The following is a 20,089-nucleotide window of genomic DNA, read 5'->3' on the forward strand; positions in this document are numbered from 1 at the left end:
TCAACAAGATCTCACTCGTTCAACCGCACAAAACGTACTGAAGTTAGCAGTTGGCTTGACAACGAAACGCCAAGATGACTCAGGGTTGAGAAATGAACTTTGCGCAATAAATGACCAACCCTACAAATTGATATATGCCAGGATGACCAACTGTAAGGAAATACACTTTGACAGAACCTTAATTTTAGGTTAGTATTTTTTCAAATATCCTTAAAATGACAAAATGAATATTGAATCTTTTGTCCCCATAAACAATTAATAAAATCAATATATTAAAAAATTATATAAATAATTTTATTTATATTATATGAATATAATAAATTGCATTTGTACCATCATATAAATATTTTAAAAATCATGCACTACTTAATTTGAAAATCCTAATAATTTCATTGAAAAGAGAATATTTAAATAAATATATAAACCAAAGATATGGCTGATAATCAAATAAATAAATACAGTCAATAAGATGCTCCTAATTCAAAGCTTTTTTCTTCAAATAAAACTAAATTAAACTAATTAAGTGTACTTGTTTAGTTAAACTAAAAATTATTCAATACTATTAATAAAGATGTTCTACATTTTTTAACTATGCGTAATTTCACTTATGGCAAGTCCTCTCAAATTTTCTGCTGATATTGTTTGATACCTCAACATTGTTGGATCTATTGTTTGGCAGATTTTTGTTGTTTCGTTTAAGTCTGCATTACTTTCTGTTACTTCTGAATCTTCGGTAATAATTGTAGTAGTTTCTAATTCATGGCTAGTCACACTAGATAAGGTCCCATCACTATTTACTATAGTTATGGGAACTTCGACTGTCCCAGATATGTTTAGAATGTTAGATGTTCCAACTGTTATAACTCTACCAACATTTAGTATTTGTGTTGTTGCTATTGATGTGCTGATATTTCTTTCTGATTGTTGAATTAGGTCTTGTGCCGTCACTATTTGAGCATTTTGATGAATCCTCATGTGACGTTTTAAATAGCTATTACTTGTACAACCTCTATTACATATTCGGCAAACAAATGGCTTTTCTCCTGAAAAGGAAAAAAATAATTGAATTGTTGATATTTCAATTAATACAGTTCGTTAATTAAAAATATTACATATGTAAGGTTAACATAATGAATTTATTATTGACAAGAGCCTGAGATAATATTTATTATTATGATTATGGCTTGCTTACAAATAAATCAATAAATAAATATAGCAAATATGATTAGATTATATAAATACCTGTGTGTATTCTTGAATGCTGATTTAATTGACCAGTCGTTGTAAATCTTTTGGAACACAAATTGCATTCAAATGGGCGTTCACCTGTATGAGTACGCATATGAGCCGTTAAATCATGTCTGGCAAATCTGCAAATAAATATGATAAATTATAAAATTAAGATTTAAAATATAAAAAATGCATTATAACTGATGGATTTTATCATAAATCAAATTGGTCATTGATTACGTGGCTTTAATATTTCTATTATTAAGACTAAGTTATTTTAAAATATTTAATAATTTAATTTTCTTTAAAGAAAAGTGTCCATTACTTTCTCAACCTCTCATGAAAATGATTAGAAAATTAAGTAGTAAGCTTGCTATTTTATCACAAGAAAGATAAGTCTGGAGAGACTATCTAGAAAGTTAAAAGAAAAGATAGTAAAACAGATATTCTCACATACCTTTATAAGATTTATTATTTTAAAGGCATGTAGAAAATCGTCATTGGCAAGAAAAATGAGAACTCAATATTTAACAATAATATACATAATAATGATTATTTATATAGAAACTGATTTGCAATTACTATCAAGTTCATAAAAATGATTTTTTTATGGTAAATTATTTAATTAAAAATAAAAACAAACCAAAACTAATTTTATGAATTCACTGTGTAACATAAAATACATAAAACATAAAATCAGTGTAGTGTAATCAATGTTGGAACTACATATATCAAAAACAAATTTATTTATTAATGTATATTAACTTTAATATAATTTGATATTTATTTTTAAAATAAAAAAAGAGGAAAATCAAAAATATACAAACCTTTTACCACAAATTTCACAAAAGTAGGGCTTCTCTCCTGTATGAATCCTCATATGCATTGTTAAGGTTGATGATGATGCAAAGTTTTTATTGCATACAGAACAATTGTAAGGTTTTTCTCCTGGAAATAAAGAACAAATCAATATCATATTTTGATAACACAGTTAAATATTATGTATAAATATTGTAATGATAAGTGAATTAATTAGATTCATACATAAATATAATATTTAATTTAATAATAATAATTTGTGTAATAATTTCTTATGTAAATTTTACATAAGAAAGAAGTAAATCATACTATTTCCAAAAAAAGGTCTGATATTTAGTTTTTCTATTCTTTTCAGCTTACCTGAATGAGTACGCATATGTAAGGATAGATTAGAACTTTGAATAAATGTCTTTCCACAGACATTACAAATGTAAGGCTTTTCTCCAGTATGGGTTCTTATGTGTGTGGTGAGTGTAGACTGATGAGTAAATCTAATAAAAAGAAATATTTATATTAAATCACATTTAAAAGTTGTTGGGTGTATATTCATATTTATGATGTATTTTGCACTAAGGACTCAAAGAAATGAATAATTTTATAGAAAAAAACTAATTATTTATAAGTTATAGTATCCTAACACTTTGATTATATCCCAAAAAACTTTATTTGTGTTAATTAACTTTGCAATAAGAGTGAAGCATCCAAATAACTGTAGTATAATTAGCATTTCATCTTTAATAAAAATGCTTAGCACAATTTATTAAAATGTAAAGTTTAGTGAAGGTCTTGTTATTAAAAACTGCATTAATTCAGGCCAGGAAGGCAATTTGTGTAAGATAGAGGTGCATAGAACAATACTACAATTCTTATACTGAAGAACAAAGAAATGATTAATTTTATAGAAACATCTAATTACTTATTATAAGTTATGTGGTTTTAGTAGAACATATCAAATTTTAAATTTTGTTAAAAAAATCACACATACCTCTTACTACAAACTTGACAAGAATATGGTTTTTCATTCGAATGTGTTTTCATGTGTGAATTTAATAATCGCGAATCAATAAATGCTTTTCCACATGTGCTGCATACCCAAGGCTTCTCTCCAGTATGAGTTCTTATATGAATTCCCAAAGAATGGCTGTCATAATAGCTAAAAAATTAAACAAAACTTGAACTAATTAATATGTTACATAACAGCAAATACATAATATGGTCTAGAGTCTAGACTTACTTAATATGGTCTTATTGACACAAAAATAATACTTGACACAGGCATTATCTCTTTAATTAATTGAATATTTTCACTTAAATTATACATTTACATTAAGATTTTTCTAATTAATACAATCTTTACAAAGAATTTTCTTTTTCTACATGAAGCATTGTCAAAAATGAATAAAAGTTTATGCGAGTAAATATGAGAATATACCCTTTTCCACAAGTAACGCAAAGAAATTTCTTCTCCCTCTGTTCACCAGTATGTAGCCGGGCATGTCGTGTCAAAGAGCCCATTTCTGGAAATCCCTTTCCACATAACGTACATTTATGTGGCTTATCTTCCAAATGAATACGAACATGTCTTTTCAACTGTAAACTCGCTAAAAAAAATAATTAGATAAAATTGAACCATTAATATATAACACAAACTACTAAAATATTATGAAATTTATATCATAAATTATTATAAAAAGATAAAAGTAAATTTTTAATAAAATTTAAACAGAAAATCCTTAAATAGTAAATGAGGTAACTTGACAACTCTGAGAAACTTTTCGATAAATTGATAATGCAACAAATAAAATGCTTTGATTTTTAATAACCCAAAGTTTGACTTCTAATAAGCTTCAAAATTATCAAAGCCACTTTTAATCGTGGAAACAAAAATCACATAAAGTTAATATTTAATATAGTTTGTAACAAATTGAACAAAATATATGTATTAAATGTTTTTTCAAATTATTTCATAATATAATATAAAATGTAAACAACCATTCATGAATCATTGAGCTTAGAGCACAATTGTGTAATGCGATAAGTCACATTTGAGTGATAATCATAACACATGATCAGATATCAAATGGCAGATATAAAATTTAAACAAATATTCATTTCATTCACTTACTTGTACATTCCTTTTTGCAATGATTACACACATGTTTACCATCTTTTGAATGTATCGAAGAATGTATTTCTAAATCACCTTTCAAGGTAAAACCCAAATGACATTCTGAACATGGAAATGGAAAGTTTTTATTTTGAGATTCTTCAGTTGTGTGTTTTCGCATATGCCTTTTAAGGTCACCCGATTCATTAAAACCCTGAAATAATTAATACTATAAAAAACCTTTTCAAACATGCACAATAAAATATGATTGCAAGGTAAACAATAATCAATAATTAATTTTTTAAACTTTATATTTTGACAAACAATTCTAATTTTGTGCAATATTACTTATAAATTATTATTCATATTAATACTGCCATCATTAATTTTAATATTTGTTTTCTCCATTTCATTAGAAATTGAAATAATCACTTACCTTTTTGCAGAGGCCACAATTATACAATTTATTTTCCATGTGTATCCGCTTATGTCTAGTTAGTTTTCTTTGATCTGAAATATGATATACTAATTATAAATTCATAAATTCTTTTACGACTAAATTAAATCACAATTATTGCTCACCACAAAACTTTTTATTACATACTGTACAAATAAATGGTTTCTTTTTCTTCTGGTGGCACTTTGAATGTTTGTCTAATTCTTCTCTATCACTAAAACTGAAATTATACAATATCAAAAGTTTAAAATAATGGATAAACCATAAATAAATATTTAATAAATAACCTTTTATCACAAAAATCACAGAGATATGAGTCATCTTTTTCCCATTCCTCATCATCAATGGTTTTTTTTATTTTCCTTCTACATCTACCATCTTTACTATTTTCTATGTTTTGATTTTCAATTGAAACCTCTGTCAATATGTTATTTGATTTATTTTCAAAATCATTAATACCAGATGATATTTCAGTTTCATTCACAATATCTTAAAAAAAAAAAAGAAAATACAATATTAAGGTAAATTCAATAGATAATTATGCAAAAATCAACAGAATTTACTGACTGTGGTCTTCTGAAAGTTCAGTAGTATCATCAATATATGTCATTTCTACAATCTCCGCCTGATTCAATAATGTTAAATGAGGTTTTGAGTCACGTTGTTGTTCATCAGTCTCTGATAATTCAGGTTTAATAATAGTAAACTTATCCCTAATAAAAGTAAATTTATTAGATTGTTTATTATTAATAAAATTTACATGAATAAAACATACGTGAAATCAGCATAATCACTATCAGGAGGCAGCAATAGATCACATTTTTCACCCGCTATAAAACCCTGAAGTAATGGCAATGCATATATATTGTTAAATCAAAATAATGTCAATTATAAAACAGTTCAGTAATTGAGGCATAGAATTTCTGAATAGAAGAAAGTTTTTCTGTCTGATTGCTTCTAATAATGTTAATATACATATAAATATTTAACACTTGTATCCATTTAATTTGATGCTTAAAATACTACCTTTATGTAATGACGAATAGTTGAATCAGCTCTTTCACATTGTTGTTTGAAAGCAAAACTTTTATGTACATTTAGAAGACACTGTGTACAGATTTGAGAGGGCAATCCATCATCCTCTACCATCTGAAAAATTATTTTTGTTTGCATAAGTATAATAAACAATTTAACTTAATGAAATATTCATGTGATTGTGATTAAAGTAAGTATAAATATAAAATAACCAAAGTACTTAAATATTTCTAGTAAAAATGAATATCGCTAATACAATACATCTAAAAAATTGTTTATACATATAAATATGTATTAGGTTAAGTTTCGAATAAGAAATCAAATAACAAATAAAAAACCAGAATGATTATTTATTATCAACGTTTTGGGACTAGTTTCAACTTAACAAAGAACTGATATTAATTAGAAGATAAATAAACAAAAAACTAATATAGTAATGAATATAAATAATTGGATTATAAAATAAACCATGAAAATTATGAATGAGTATGATATATAACAAAAATTCCATATGTAAACAGAAAATAGGCTTATGTAAACAAAATTCAAAACAAGATTTTGCAATGCAACTTTGTAAAAGACTAAAAACAAATTTTTGATTAAGTTCAATACAACATATACGAATCCAAGACCCAATTATTATCATATAAATATATAAGTACCTGTAAAAAAGATGAAAAAATATAAAATTTATAACTTTTTTAATATAAGAATTATAGCAATTATTTAATTTTATGCTGTCATTCTCAATGTTGATTGGACCAATAAAAAATTTCGTTAAACAAGCATTACAAAATTGACATTTACCGAAACAGCAGCAACAGCCATAACCATATCTGACAAACAATTTTCATATAAAGGCCTCAAATCAGACTTGACTTCTAAACAAGTTCTACAGATCTTGGATAAATGATCTGCCAACTCTTTATCAACATCTCCATGATTTTCTGAAAATTGTAATAATCCTGTGTTTACATTAGAATTATCACTATGCTCTAAAGATGTAGCGTTGACATTGTCGTCTACTAAAGAGACTCCGATTCCTATAGCCTCCTGTTGGTTTAACTCATTTAAATCTAACAAACTAGTTATTTTGTCACTAATTGATTTGTTGTTTAACGCGCGTTGCGTATCCATTGCCAAAATATTTAAATGACGTGAAACCCAAAATGAACGCACGAATAAAGATACTTCAACATGGCGTTTATAGTGAAGTTGTAGGCAGTTCAACTGTGAGTCTTCAGCGCCAAAGTTCAATTACTGAAAAATTGAATTAAAATTTGCAAGTACAAATACATTTCAATAAATCAAATGATATAGAAAAGATTTTATTGATTAAATTAATGCTTACATTAAGGTTGCTTATATGTACATTATAAACTAAAACTACACAATATTGGATTGCAAGATTCTCACCAAAAGGTTAATGCAGAACTGCAATTTTGTCCACTAAATAGTATCATTCAGCATAGATCACAAATATCCACATAACTCGTTACATTTCTAAATTTTAAAAAGGTTTAGAACATACATACAAGTTATTACTGTAATAGGTGAGCATTTAAACAACAAAATTACTAATGTTTCATTCAAAATGTCAATATTCCAAGGTAATAAAATAAAAATGTAATACATGTATACACATTATAGATGTGAGTGAAATTGCTTTACTCTTATAAAGTACAACAAATTGGAATTTCGACTTTAAATCAATTATTTCTTCTTATTCTTTGGTGCACCAGCTTTACCCTTTGCATTATTTGCTAATTTAGCCTTCTTTTTGGGTCCATCTTCTTCTTCTTGATCCTCATCCTGAAACAATAAAATAAATATTTATTTACCATGTACAGATCCCATACTCGTGATGAACGTAACAATTATAATACTACAAAAAGTCACTCACCAACAAAAAAAATACATGCTCAATTAAAAATAATGAAATGATTAAAGCAAATTAAAATAAAAATGAAAATTAATGGCTGTTTTCTACCTCATGTTCCCTCTTATTTCCAGATTTGCGTTTTTTGGGACCATCCTGCAAGCAAAATGCATTTCAGGTATGGGCTTGTTTACTGACATATTTTCATGTACTTGCTATGCATTTTAACAAAAGCTATGTTTATGAAAACGTAACCAAAATTAGGCTGCCAGTCTTTAATGCCATGAAGTGGCAATTGAACAGCATACAAAAGTTAAATATGTCAAAATGATTGAATGAACTTGCTTTCATTAAAGAACATCACAAATGCTGATATTGAATATTAAGGTATAATATTCAAGTATATGAAATTTATATAGATATGAAAAAACACTTACAGCTTGATCTTCATCCTCCTCCTCATCTAACAATTCTTCTTCCATTTCATCCATGTCTTCAAATTCTTCAACAAGGGCACCAAATAAGTGCTGGCCCTGAAAAAACGATGATAAAATTACTTTAAAATAATACTCGGAAAGTCTGATAACATCTTTAAAAGGTATTTAGGTATATAGAAACAAAAATGTAAAATTTGTTTTTATTGGATACATAACACTGGATAAAGAAAATATTTCCCATAAAAATAAACAAATAAATATGTAAACATACATAATGTTATGTAAATTTACATAAACCCATATGTAAGTTTATGAAAAGCATGATTTTAAAATTTAATTGTGATTTACAAGTAATATTTTCTGTAAATTTATTAATTCTGGATTGAACAATGAGCAGAGATAATCAACAATATATAAGAACAGCATAATTTGATAGATAATTTCTAGTGGAGGTAATTTATGATGTCTGGAAGAAAGGTGACTTACATGTAAATGTACAGGTCCTGATCCTTGTATCAAGGTGAATGTAACTGGGTAATCTGGAAACTCTAAATCCAAACGGCATTGTCGAGATTCACCAACTTTAAGAACTGCTACTGGGGTCTTAACGGTATCACGAATGGACATAGTTTCAACCTAAAATAAAGAGAGTAGTTAATATAAGTTCAACTTTTTTTTCTTAGATAATATAACGAAACAATTACGTTGAATGTAATTATGAAATTAGTGAGATTATTAGTACCTGTACGACATTGTATTCGCCTTCTTTAGCTTCATGACCTAATAGAGCCTGTCTTAAAACAAGCTTATTTGTTCTTGGGTATTCCTCTGCTTTTGTTTCGGGATCCCAAACTTCAGTGGCGCCGGCTCCAGATAAAGTTATACCTACACAATTTATATTATGTTAGGAGCATATAAAGTCAATTCAGCTTAATTATCCTATCAAATACGCTTGAAAAATATATGCTTATCAGCATTCAAGAATTAGAAACAGCATGTTCATAATGGCGAATCAAAGATCGGCAAAGGATTCTACGACGCCAACATGTTGAGATTAATTTCATGCGAAGTACACAAGTATTAAACAAAATATTACTTGGAGCATGAAATATAGATATAGTACATTATCACTTACCGTAAAAGTATTCATCAGCCATTGTGATTATTATATATTAGTACGATACAATAAACCGGTAAAACCTTTATGTGCACTTTTGCTAAAGACCGATTTGCCAAAGAGCGAGTATAAAACTGTGCGAGTGACAAGCTACCGCTAGTAAATATTCCGCTTAATTATACGCCAAAGATACGAATCGCAGAATTCAAAGATGTTGTAAACAAACAATGCTACCAACGTCGAACGACATCCCAAGACACGCACCAGTTAGTGAAATTTATTTAACGGTTCTTTGCATTAGACCATAGATAAGTAAACATAAATACAACATATCTACATGCAAATCATAGATAAAAGAAGAGTATAAATGCAAATATTTTCCGAAGCGCCGCTTGTGACATAATCTAGAACTTTCATGTACTAACTAAAATCATACTAAAATACAAGATCGATTTTTGATAAATTAACCATGAACCTGTTTTCGGTCTACTATTTATTATTATTATTAAAATTGATTTATTGGCTCATTGTGTTTTCTCTTATTCACTTCTTGCTTATAGTAAATTAATAATAATAATTTGCTTAAATTAATAAAAACCAAGAACACGACTTAAATTTGTTCAGAATTAAAGTGTATTTTTTGTATGCGTTAAGTATGTGTGTGTGTATATGCATATGTGTGAACAGATTTTTTGCTGTAAATCAACGTTTTCTCAAAACTGGATGGATTTCAAAAATTTAAAAGCAACTCGATGAGGACTAGCGTTTATCAACTTTGCGCGACGATCAGCCTAGCCATTTCTTTGTAAATCGCAGATTTGCAAATTTTTCGTCCACGTTTAAGCCCGCAATTCTGAACCGATTTTGAAAATTGTAAAACTGTTCGAAAGATATTGGTTGAGATTCGTGCTGATTAGCTTTTGGTTAAGATCGGCCGGGCCATTTTCTTGTAATAAAGTGTTAAAAAATCTTTTTTCTACGCCTTTTGATATATTTTTTGACAGCTATGTGGGGGTAGATACATAGTCTTATAGATCATACTAAAATATTACGGCCCTACAAGTCGTTTAATTTTAAAAATTAGTATCGTTTTTTTGGCATTGTTCATAATTGGAACCTTCATCGACGTTTGTTCAAAAACGCTTAAACCGATTTCAGAAATTTAAAAGCCATTTGATGTATCTCTACTCCATATTTTTTTAATTTCGATAAATATAGAGCAAAAACCCTAGATAAATAAGCATAAGCAAAAACCATATCACAGCTCAAGGCACATAAACTAAATGTTTTACTGAATATATAAATAAGCTCGATGAGAATATAATTATATCGCTTGTATTCAGTGGTGTTGTGCTAATATTTTTTTGCCGGAACGCTTAAATTAAAATCCGGTTCATAAACCGGTTCAAAAACCGGTTTTCATGTTTGTTCCGGTTCCGTTCGAAAAAGAAAGAAACAAAAATCATTACAAAACCTATTTAATAAATAGGAACATTTAATAAAAATTAGTTGAATTATAATTTATAAAATTAACTTATTAAATCATTTTCTGTATATGTAGCGATTTTTTTTAAAAAAATTTTGCCGGAACGCGTTCCGGCCCAAAAATGATTTCCCGGAACGACGTTCCGGCTCGACAACACCACTGCTTGTATTTAATAAAATTAATTGAACTTCTCCAGCTATTGTCTAGGGTGGCCACAATTAAATAATGTGTCAAATACATGACAGTCAAAACACAAAAATAAATAACATGACAGTTTATGGGGTTATGTTAAAATACTGCTAGTCTATAATAATGAGATTACATTTATATCGCAATATAAAATTGATTTATGTCGGTTTCTCGTCATTTATTTTAGGATATCTTTTATCATATATTAATACCGACATTTGCATTATACCTGCCTCCCTAGATGTTCCTAATTATGATATTATTTTAGTTATATTAACATCACCTCAAAATTATCATAAAAGAGATGCAATTCGTAAGACGTGGTTACGGTTGAAAGACAATATTAATTATAACTCATTTGAGTCTACTTTAGACTACATGGATGTACCTATTTATAACCAAGAAGGATTTCTGAAAAAGGACACAACATCAATTCAAAAACAGAGGCTCATTAAATATGCCGCAAAGTTAAAGACTGATTCAGCTCAATTGAGGCCACAAAAGCATTTTAGTAGGACTAGATTTAAGGTGAAACATTTGTTTTCGATTGGTACCAATGGCCTGTCTACTGACATCATCTCTTCAATAAAGTTAGAAAATTCGAAGTTTGATGATATATTATTATTGCCTTCATTAAATGATTCATATAGATCTCTTACATATAAGATAGTTCAAACTTTCGAAAAAGTTTCGATATTGTATAAATTTAAATATATATTAAAATGTGATGATGATTCCTTCATTAAATTAGACACCATTATTGAAGAATTAGAAGCTTATGATCATAATGTTATGGAGATATACAAATATAATACTTCCATGTAAGTACAAAAACATATAATTTTATTTTTGTACATTGCTTTATTATTATTTGAAATGTAATTCACTTAAAATTCTGTATTTTATATTACATTTAGGCCACAGTTATATTGGGGATATTTCAATGGTGCAGCTAGAGTAAAACATAGTGGGCCTTGGTCTGAGAAGGAATGGTTTCTTTGTGATCGTTACTTACCATATGCTCTAGGAGGTGGTTATATTCTTAGTGCCTATTTAGTGAAGTACATTGTAAATAATGACCAACATTTCAGGTAATTTTCAGCTAATATTTTGTTATAATTAAATTAAAAATTTTATAAATTTATGTCTAAACATAAAGTGCTATTTGAAGTCTATTTTTGCAAATATATATTATAAAATTAGTTTTAAACCTCCCAAATAACAATTTTCTTCTTCTTTAGCAAATTTAATAGTGAAGATGTTTCTGTTGGTGCCTGGTTGGCTCCTTTAAACAATGTTTATCGAAGGCATGATCCAAGATTCAATACTGAAGCAAATCCAAGAAAAATGAGTTTGTTGCATATTGTATTGCATAAAGTATCACCAACGGAAATGAAATCTTTGTTGCTGGATTATAAGAATGAACCATATGAAAATATTAATGTAAATGATGTAGGGTATATTTATAACTGGGAAGTGTTACCTAGCAAATGTTATGAACATTTTATATGAAAAGTTTGCATCAAGATGATGTTAATATGAGAAATGAAAGCATTTAAATAAACTCAATATATAAATTTGATGCATGAATAATAAAACATTATTGTTAAGAAAATAATTATATTTCAATTTCTATTATAATTATTAATTAATTTTAAATTATTTCAATGTTAAAAGTATTTACTTTGTAAGTATATTAAACTGCCATTCCTTTTTATGCTATATCAAATGATGTAAAAGTGTAGCTCATTTATCAGAAATAAAAATATATATTTAACAAATTCTTATGATTGGAGGAAAATTGATTCCATTAGAAATAACATACATGGGCATTCAGATTATATACTATTTTTATTTCTTAGAACATTTGTTGTCAAAAAACATGTTGCTCAAATTAATTCATAGAGTAAACATTGGAAATTTTTGATCCACGGTGAAAATACTTGTTGGAAAAAAAAACTATTGACACTTTCTGTAAAGTTTCAGAAGCTAAAAGAGCACAAAAGGAAGCAGTATGACACTGATGATAACTCATTTTGTAAATCAGTAATATTTTTTTAAATGCCTTTATTATATGTAAAATATATCTTATTTTCTATGACCGCATTTCAAAGTACAGAACGAATTAATTTTATTTTCATGTATTTAAAGGGAAAAACCGTTTTGCATAGCAAAGTTTCCGCACAACAAACTTTCTCCCAGAACAAATTATTTACGTAATGCGGGGTGTCACTGTAATTTAGATAATAGAATTTACGAGTTCTTGGACAAGTTTTGCATCTGTGACATATGTACATTCGTCGCTATTACTAAAATTTATATTAATCTCTCGACTCAAGTTTAAATTTTTTTTAACTCTAGCCGAAGCATGTATTTCTTTAACACATGAAGCAAAGAAAATGTCTCTAACATTTTCAGTTGTAATACCACATCCGGGCATTATAGAAATTCTATTTCCAGCCTGAATCACTAATAGTTTTATATTATCAAGACCATCTTCTGCATTTTTAGCCATACCACTTGTTAGTATCCTCACAAAACCTAATTTTATTATTGTTTCCAATGCACAAATGGATTACTGCTTACATCAAATGCTCTATGAAATGTAACGGGTAATGGTTTACAAGCATTCACTATTAATTGACATTTAGTTTCATCAATTAACCCTGAGGGTGTTAAGGCTCCAAATACAAAACCATTTGCTTTAAAGCTTTAAATATTTTAATATCTTCAAGCAGAATATAGATTTCTTCATCAGAGTAAACAAAATCATTACCATTGCGTGGCCTGAGCATGACATACACATCCACTGATGGCTTGATCTAAATAATAATTTATGAATAATTAAATATATATATATATATATATATATATATATATATATATTATATTTATATATATATAAACAAAAAAAAATATTATAAAATTTGGGCTGTCGTTAATTAAAAATATATAACTGTTAACTTACGTTGTTTTTTACAATTTTTAATAAACCTGGCGTAGGTGTAAGTCCACCTTCACTCAGTGCAGCACACAACTCAATTCTCTTCGCACCTCCTTCAGATGCTGCAATTGCAGATTCAATACTATCTACACAAACTTCCAACATATTGTCTAAATTTTATTCGATTGACTTCTTTAGGTTTAGGATGTTATGTCAACTTTTTAACAGAGATATTATAAGTATTGCAGTGTAATATTGTTTTCAGGCTGGCATATACACGCTTGTTAATAATGATACTGAAGCCTATTAATTGATTCAAAATCTTCGCATCAGATACAAAAATAAATACTAAATATTAGCAGATTGTTAAAAACCTCATATTTTTCTAGGGTTCAAAGTCTTTTTAATTAAGCACTATTAAACAACATCGTACACAAAATATAAGTATCAAAACACTTCATCCACGTGCACACACTGACACTGTCAGCTGCGAGCTAGTAATAAGTACAAAGCACACAACATTCCATCTATTTTCATATAATTTTTTTGTCTGCTTAATGCTCTAACGTCTACGTGTGTAAAGTGACAGCCAAAATCGACACCTAGCAGATAAGATCTAGAGAAAAAATGTACAGAGATAATGAGCAATTTAATTTTTATTAAACAACAATAATAATAATTTACATCAGTTTAGATAATTTATTAATAGCATGTTATATTCTTTCTGAAGACATGTAAATCAACAATTAGTATAATATGAGTAATGACATAGAAATTAATATATGCAAAAACATTCCTTGGGCACAATTGCCTTCTCATCTGAAACAGGTACTTGCTTATTACATGTTACTTATAAGCATATATATTTACATGATTTGTTTAATTGCAGTTGCTGATTTCTCAATCAGAATATGAAAAACATATACTTAACATCAGTCTTAAAAAACAGTTGAGATATCGTGGTAATTTAGGTAAGTTTGAAAAATTTATTATGGCAATGCATACATTGTGAGAGAAATACCAGAATGAAAACTAGGTCGATATCTTTTCAAATGTTTATTAATATATTTGTGTAATAGCTTTTCTCCATTTGAATATTGTAACATTTATGTTCAGACTATTTAAAATGAAATTACATTTGATGTTTCTTTGAATAATATTTTATTCAATGGTCATCTAGTTCGGCAGGTGTTTCGAGATGAAGAACAATACTATGAATTTTTGGTTAGATTTAGTAATGAGTGCCTCATGTTATTCCCATATCACCTTGCTGATATAATAGTGAAAGGATTAAGAGTTACACCATTTAATTACTATATTGATATGCTAGAGGAATTGATGAAGCAGGAAAGGAGCTATGATACTTTACCAAACTTCACAGCTGCTGATTGTGAGTTTATTAATAACCAATTTTGATTATCAGTAGCTATTTCATTAATAATAAATATTAGCTTTGCAAATGTTGAAAATCTTCCAAGTTCGAATTCAAATGTTTGTTGTTCGAATACAACATATTTGATAATAATATATTTTAAATTTTAAGGTTTACGATTGATTGGCGTTGGTCGCAATGAATATATTGAATTAATGAATCAAAGTAGAGGCCTGAGAAGTAAACTGTTTAGAAAACCTCAACTGCTAAGCCTGCTGCCACGATTACCAATTGATATTCATATGGAACCATGGTGGAGATTAGAGTTAGGATACGTTTTAGAGAATGATATAAAAGTAAGTATTTTCCTCTGCTAGCTTATTTCAATTTAGAGACCAACTTTTATTAAAAAAATATTATATGTTTAGTATGTTTCAGAAGCAGAAAAGAATTTAATAGATAAACTTATAGATCATGGATCTCAAACAATTGGCGAACTTGATTATAAAGTAGTCAGCAGCCTATATAAGTAAAAATATTGCTTGAACTTTTACCAACTAAATATTAATAAATAAATATAATACAATAAATTCAATAAAATATTTTTTTCTGCAGACGAGGGTTAGTGTATTTAGATGTACCAATAACAGGGGCAGATTATGTGTCTGTCCCTCCATTGCAAGGCTTTGTAATGAATCGACTTACCGGTGATTATTTTGAGTCGCTTCTATATAAAATTTTTGTGTCAATTGATGAACATACATCTATATCTGAGGTATAGTTGACTTATAAATATAATATATATTAGATAATTACAAATATTTACATTAAATACTGATATTAGTTTTGTTCAAGGATCAAGTTATGATTTTTTTTTAAATTTTCAAAGATCAAGTTGAAAGATAGAAATAGGATTTAAAATTTACTGTTTTATTTTCTTTATCTATTAAAGTTTTTAATTCACTTATTGATTGAGATTGAAATATTTATGTAAAATGTTCAACTGTTTATTTCGAAATACAAAATTTTCTTGGTGTTAATAAGTTAGTTAAAATGTGTTTCTTCAAGCATTAATAAAAGTCAATAAACAATAATTGCAAATAAAATATGAAAAATTTGAAAATCTATTTAATATTAATAATTACTTAATATTGTTTTAGTTGGCTACAGTACTACAGATAGAACTAGATTCGGTAAAGCAAGCTGTGTCTCTATATTGTAGACTTGGTTTTGCTTATAAAAAGTTTGATAATTTTGAATTGAGTTCTGATAAATTACATCCATCTTGGTTAAATCGAACAAATCCTATAAAACCGTAAGTTTATTTGCTTTGGATAGGAATTATTTTTAACTCTGTAAATAACTTATGCTTATAACTTTTAGAAGTCCAGTTACACCCTTGACTTTTGATTCTGCATTAACACCTCCTACTTCTCCAGATTGTAATATAAAACCAACATTAAATACATCTCCGAAAACACCAGTTGATTCATGCAATCGATCTGGACCAAGAATTGGATTCTTATTTGATTCTGCATTAACAGCTTTTTTAATGATGGGCAATTTATCACCAGTATGTATAAATATATATTTTGAGCCTATTTATACAATAATTGTTATAAATAAAATTAAATAGTATTGCACATGTAGAACCCTTGTATTACCTTTGTGCTACAAAAATTGTTTTTCTTTTTATTAGGGTTTAAAGAACCATGCCGTGACCATGTTTGAAGTGGGAAAACTATGCGATGAAAGCTTAGATAGTTTTCTGGTTGAATTAGATAAGGTTAGTAAATCTATTTTCAAGTTGTGCCTTGATTTTTAATATCATTTTGCAAAAACAGGTGTCTTTATTGGACTCAGATGGTGAGGGTGATGCATGTCGGTTCTTTGCTCATGCAGTTCATTTGCGTTCAACAATTTTAAGGCTTAGAAGTCTTTCACCATTTGGAATGGACTTGCTTAGACAAGAAAGCTTACAAGCACTAGATAGAGGAACTTGTGAAAGATTACTCAAACGTAAATATAAGTATGTATGTATACATAAACATTTACTTGTTTATTTGTTTGAAAATATATAAATATTATGAGATTGTACATCCTTATGAAATTCTTTCTGGTGATCATATTAATGGTGATCAAAAATTTCGAATTATTTTTGGAATCATATTTATAATATTTAAATAAATATTTGAATTTTTTAAATAATTTTTTGACGATTTTGATGCAACTTTGTATAGATTTTATAGTATAAAATAACGTACTAAAATATTATAGGCCTTCGATAAGCACTTCAATTATAAAAAATCATCGAAGTTTAGAAATCCGCCGCGCACTTACGTGATTCTAATCTAAATGTAAATAAATCTAATATTAAGTAATCTAAATTTAAATAAATCTAAAATTGCCTTAAGGTGCAATGATACTCACAATTAGTAAATGATGTTTTAGTTGTTTGATTGTCCAAATAATTCTTTCGTAGATTATTGATTTCAATGGCTCCGCTTGGACGAGAAGGTGCATTAGTGAGCCCTTTGGAACCACCGCATTTGGGGCCACCTGCTCCAGAAGTAAATTCATTATGGTTCAAGCTTTATGTATACCACATGAGTGGGTATGGTCCTCCAACCTTACTTTTGACAAAAGGTGAATATTCTATTTACAATTGTGGTTACAAGATGTGATAGAAAATTTTTAACCTGGTAATTCATTTCATATAGGTACTCGATTAAAACAAATGCCTCGTTTGTTTCTGGGATATTCTAAATTGTTAGTTACATCTTGGCTACATGAACCAGCAGTTATTTCTGCGACATCACTTTTATCTATAAATGAGTCACTAAAATATACACCGGTAATTATTCAAGCCTATGGAACATTTAATGCCGCTACTACCAAAGTTATTGCGTTTCCATTTAATGAAATGAAATCTGGTAATTTTTCTCTCTTTTCATCATCAGATAAAAAAAATGTATATGTTGATACAATTGAAATATATATTTATAACAAAACAGGTAATAATGAGATAAGATGGCATCAACATCCAGCAATAAAACTATTATCTAAATATATTGATATGGAAAGTACATGCGGATACATCACTTTTGTAAATACTGGAGTAATTGATATTGGTTGTGAAGACCATGATCCAAATGTTCGATTAGGAAAAAACATAGATAAAATATCAGGTATTGTATACGATAATATCTATGTCAATTTCTATCAAGGATTTTATTCAAGAAATATCATTTAAATTTTTTGTAGATATTAAAGGCACATGTTCTGAAACTACTTTATCAAATGATAACTTCAGTTTTGCAAAAAAAACAGTAGTAAATGAAATTGAGAGTGAGCTTTTACAGGATATGCCAACTGATGAAATAAAAGCGTCTGATGTTTCAACTATAGATAAACTTCAGTCGCCTGATGAATCACACTTTTCAATCACTCCTGTTAAATCATCACATTCAGGATATTCGCCTTCAAACTGTTTTACGAGCTCAGATTGCAATGAAATTTTACAAGAAGAGTTAGATAATTTGGAAATAAACAGTCAAATCAAATGTGAGACTCAAACATGCCAAAATATGTGTGAGACTGAAACGTCTCAAAAACAAGGCGGAACAGTTTTAACAGCAGATGAACTTCTCAGTCCTGTAGATGAAAACATATCTATGTTTTCAATAGTTGATAAAAGTGAATGTAAAGAAGATAATGCCCAAATTAATGAAGAAATCGATATTGATAAATCAGATGGCCAAATTGTCAATAAAGAACAGGTACTTGACAACTTTTGTTTTAATATTGATTGCTTATGTTATGAAGATTTTTGTTATATTTTGTAGACATTTTTATTATTTAGTTAAATTTGTGGTGTTTTGAAATCTTTATAGGTTTTAGTCCAAAATTCCTATTTATGTTTCATTAATTCTAATTATAGTTAGATAATAAATGTTCTTCTGCTTTAATGGATAATCATTAAAACTTTAAAGCCTAGTTTTGACCCTTGCTTAATTGAATTCTTTTTACTTCGCTTCACATTATTAAATTTAACCGGTTTCTGTTAATTTCATTGAAGTCAAGTCTAAATCTATAATTACTATTTCATGAATAACATTATAAATAAGAAATATTTATATTGAATGGAAATTATAAAACTATTTAAAATTGATGTGATTTGTTTTAAGGAGTGGACATTATTGGATTGTTGCTTTGGAATACCATTGTTTGATGCTGACGCAAACACACATATCTGCGATGCAATAGTGCAACGACTGCAATCTGATGAAAAGTATGTTATTTTTATTAGTTTTTAACTTCCCAAAGGAGAAATTCATAATTTTAAACCCATTCTGAATCGAATGAGATAAAATTGAGAGAAAGTATGTGTGTGTGTGTGTATCTATAAAGCGTATGTGTGTATGTGAGCCTTTTTGACCTTTTGTCGATGTTTACCCAAAAACAACTGAACCGAATTTAAATGTGTTTGAGGGATATCAATTGGAAATAGCAATGTTTATAATTAACTGAACTTTATTTGCAAAATGAACAGTTGAAAATTTGATCTAAATATCTAAATCTTAATTTTGGTTGATTAAGTCAATTATTATACTTTTCAGAGAGTTCATGCAACTTGCCTTAACTTTCAACTAGTTTTTCATATTTATTAACTTTTTTTTTTATAGTCTTTCGAGAATAGTTGGGGCAAATAAAAGGCTTAGTGATAATTTATTGGATTTTATATCCCAATGTCAGGTATGATATTATTTGTGATTTATGAAATTTGTATTATAATTATTTTGATACAATGTTATTGATATCTTTTAATTTAAGTTAATATAAGTAGTAATTGATTGAAAAATTAATTTCAGTACTATCCAGGCGAGAATATGGGCATCATAAAGAGAGGTTTTTTAACTCCACTTCCAAAAAAATGTTTAGCTTTTGAGAATGGCAGAGTAAACATATGGTCAGGAAAATAATATATATGTAAAATGTGTAAATAATGTAAATTAAA

General features: G+C 27.9%; 5 protein-coding genes across 7 annotated transcripts; 2 read left to right on the top strand and 3 right to left on the bottom strand.

Moving 5' to 3' along the window:
- Positions 1–529: 529 nt before the first annotated feature.
- LOC113364064 (zinc finger protein 883-like) lies at positions 530–6,784 on the bottom strand. Its single transcript, XM_026606522.1, has 14 exons — positions 6,456–6,784; positions 5,640–5,762; positions 5,389–5,453; positions 5,181–5,326; positions 4,901–5,102; positions 4,739–4,833; positions 4,593–4,666; positions 4,175–4,370; positions 3,482–3,650; positions 3,035–3,202; positions 2,410–2,540; positions 2,058–2,178; positions 1,243–1,370; positions 530–1,043 (listed from the first exon to the last, which is right to left on the bottom strand). The coding sequence occupies exons 1-14, from the start codon at positions 6,480–6,482 to the stop codon at positions 586–588; spliced, it is 2,103 nt and encodes a 700-aa protein (XP_026462307.1). The 5' UTR covers positions 6,483–6,784; the 3' UTR covers positions 530–585.
- A 176-nt stretch (positions 6,785–6,960) lies between these two features.
- LOC113364069 (nucleoplasmin-like protein) lies at positions 6,961–9,343 on the bottom strand. 3 transcript variants are annotated; one of them, XM_026606527.1, is made up of 6 exons: positions 9,100–9,343; positions 8,707–8,849; positions 8,451–8,600; positions 7,965–8,060; positions 7,639–7,683; positions 6,961–7,460 (listed from the first exon to the last, which is right to left on the bottom strand). In XM_026606527.1, the coding sequence occupies exons 1-6, from the start codon at positions 9,119–9,121 to the stop codon at positions 7,362–7,364; spliced, it is 555 nt and encodes a 184-aa protein (XP_026462312.1). In that variant the 5' UTR covers positions 9,122–9,343; the 3' UTR covers positions 6,961–7,361. The 3 variants fall into 3 exon arrangements, with proteins under 3 accessions (XP_026462312.1, XP_026462313.1, XP_026462315.1); XM_026606528.1 differs by having other exon boundaries at positions 7,959–8,060; XM_026606530.1 differs by lacking the exon at positions 7,639–7,683.
- Positions 9,344–10,879: 1,536 nt separating this feature from the next.
- Positions 10,880–12,268, top strand: LOC113387513 (beta-1,3-galactosyltransferase 6-like). The gene is made up of 3 exons (XM_026624853.1): positions 10,880–11,577; positions 11,674–11,847; positions 11,998–12,268. Exons 1-3 carry the CDS (start codon positions 10,880–10,882, stop codon positions 12,266–12,268), a joined length of 1,143 nt encoding a protein of 380 aa, XP_026480638.1.
- A 629-nt stretch (positions 12,269–12,897) lies between these two features.
- On the bottom strand, positions 12,898–13,986 carry LOC113375610 (copper homeostasis protein cutC homolog). The gene is given in 4 exon segments (XM_026615545.1): positions 12,898–13,321; positions 13,324–13,467; positions 13,470–13,578; positions 13,725–13,986. Coding segments are annotated over 4 exon segments (720 nt in total). The 5' UTR covers positions 13,866–13,986; the 3' UTR covers positions 12,898–12,995.
- A 470-nt stretch (positions 13,987–14,456) lies between these two features.
- On the top strand, positions 14,457–20,054 carry LOC113375605 (protein FAM91A1-like). The gene is made up of 17 exons (XM_026615538.1): positions 14,457–14,528; positions 14,590–14,671; positions 14,881–15,090; positions 15,244–15,428; positions 15,501–15,601; positions 15,688–15,847; positions 16,233–16,387; positions 16,456–16,645; positions 16,772–16,858; positions 16,917–17,101; positions 17,555–17,718; positions 17,793–18,005; positions 18,087–18,260; positions 18,337–18,851; positions 19,260–19,363; positions 19,758–19,827; positions 19,944–20,054. Exons 1-17 carry the CDS (start codon positions 14,457–14,459, stop codon positions 20,052–20,054), a joined length of 2,778 nt encoding a protein of 925 aa, XP_026471323.1.
- Positions 20,055–20,089: the final 35 nt, after the last annotated feature.

Source organism: Ctenocephalides felis, unplaced genomic scaffold (genome assembly GCF_003426905.1).
Source record: "Ctenocephalides felis isolate EL2017-DRISC unplaced genomic scaffold, ASM342690v1 CF-g0.4_SCAFFOLD_00845, whole genome shotgun sequence".
NCBI lineage: Eukaryota > Metazoa > Arthropoda > Insecta > Siphonaptera > Pulicidae > Ctenocephalides > Ctenocephalides felis.

What these genes read in the sequence shown, in the direction of transcription:
- LOC113364064 (XM_026606522.1), bottom strand. Translation starts at nt 6,482, where the DNA reads ATGGTTATGGCTGTTGCTGCTGTTTCG. An exon ending in ATGTAATAAAAAGTTTTGTG is followed by an intron (nt 4,667 to 4,738) that starts GTGAGCAATAAT and finishes ATCATATTTCAG; the next exon opens with ATCAAAGAAAACTAACTAGA. An exon ending in TGCGTTACTTGTGGAAAAGG is followed by an intron (nt 3,203 to 3,481) that starts GTATATTCTCAT and finishes TTAATTTTTTAG; the next exon opens with CTATTATGACAGCCATTCTT.
- LOC113364069 (XM_026606528.1), bottom strand. Translation starts at nt 9,121, where the DNA reads ATGGCTGATGAATACTTTTACG. An exon ending in GGCTGATGAATACTTTTACG is followed by an intron (nt 8,850 to 9,099) that starts GTAAGTGATAAT and finishes TAAATTGTGTAG; the next exon opens with GTATAACTTTATCTGGAGCC. An exon ending in GCGAATACAATGTCGTACAG is followed by an intron (nt 8,601 to 8,706) that starts GTACTAATAATC and finishes TCTTTATTTTAG; the next exon opens with GTTGAAACTATGTCCATTCG.
- LOC113387513 (XM_026624853.1), top strand. Translation starts at nt 10,880, where the DNA reads ATGAGATTACATTTATATCGCAATATAAAATTGATTTATGTCGGTTTC. An exon ending in TACAAATATAATACTTCCAT is followed by an intron (nt 11,578 to 11,673) that starts GTAAGTACAAAA and finishes TATTACATTTAG; the next exon opens with GCCACAGTTATATTGGGGAT. An exon ending in AATAATGACCAACATTTCAG is followed by an intron (nt 11,848 to 11,997) that starts GTAATTTTCAGC and finishes CTTCTTCTTTAG; the next exon opens with CAAATTTAATAGTGAAGATG.
- LOC113375605 (XM_026615538.1), top strand. Translation starts at nt 14,457, where the DNA reads ATGAGTAATGACATAGAAATTAATATATGCAAAAACATTCCTTGGGCA. An exon ending in AAACTTCACAGCTGCTGATT is followed by an intron (nt 15,091 to 15,243) that starts GTGAGTTTATTA and finishes TTAAATTTTAAG; the next exon opens with GTTTACGATTGATTGGCGTT. An exon ending in AAACATAGATAAAATATCAG is followed by an intron (nt 18,261 to 18,336) that starts GTATTGTATACG and finishes AATTTTTTGTAG; the next exon opens with ATATTAAAGGCACATGTTCT.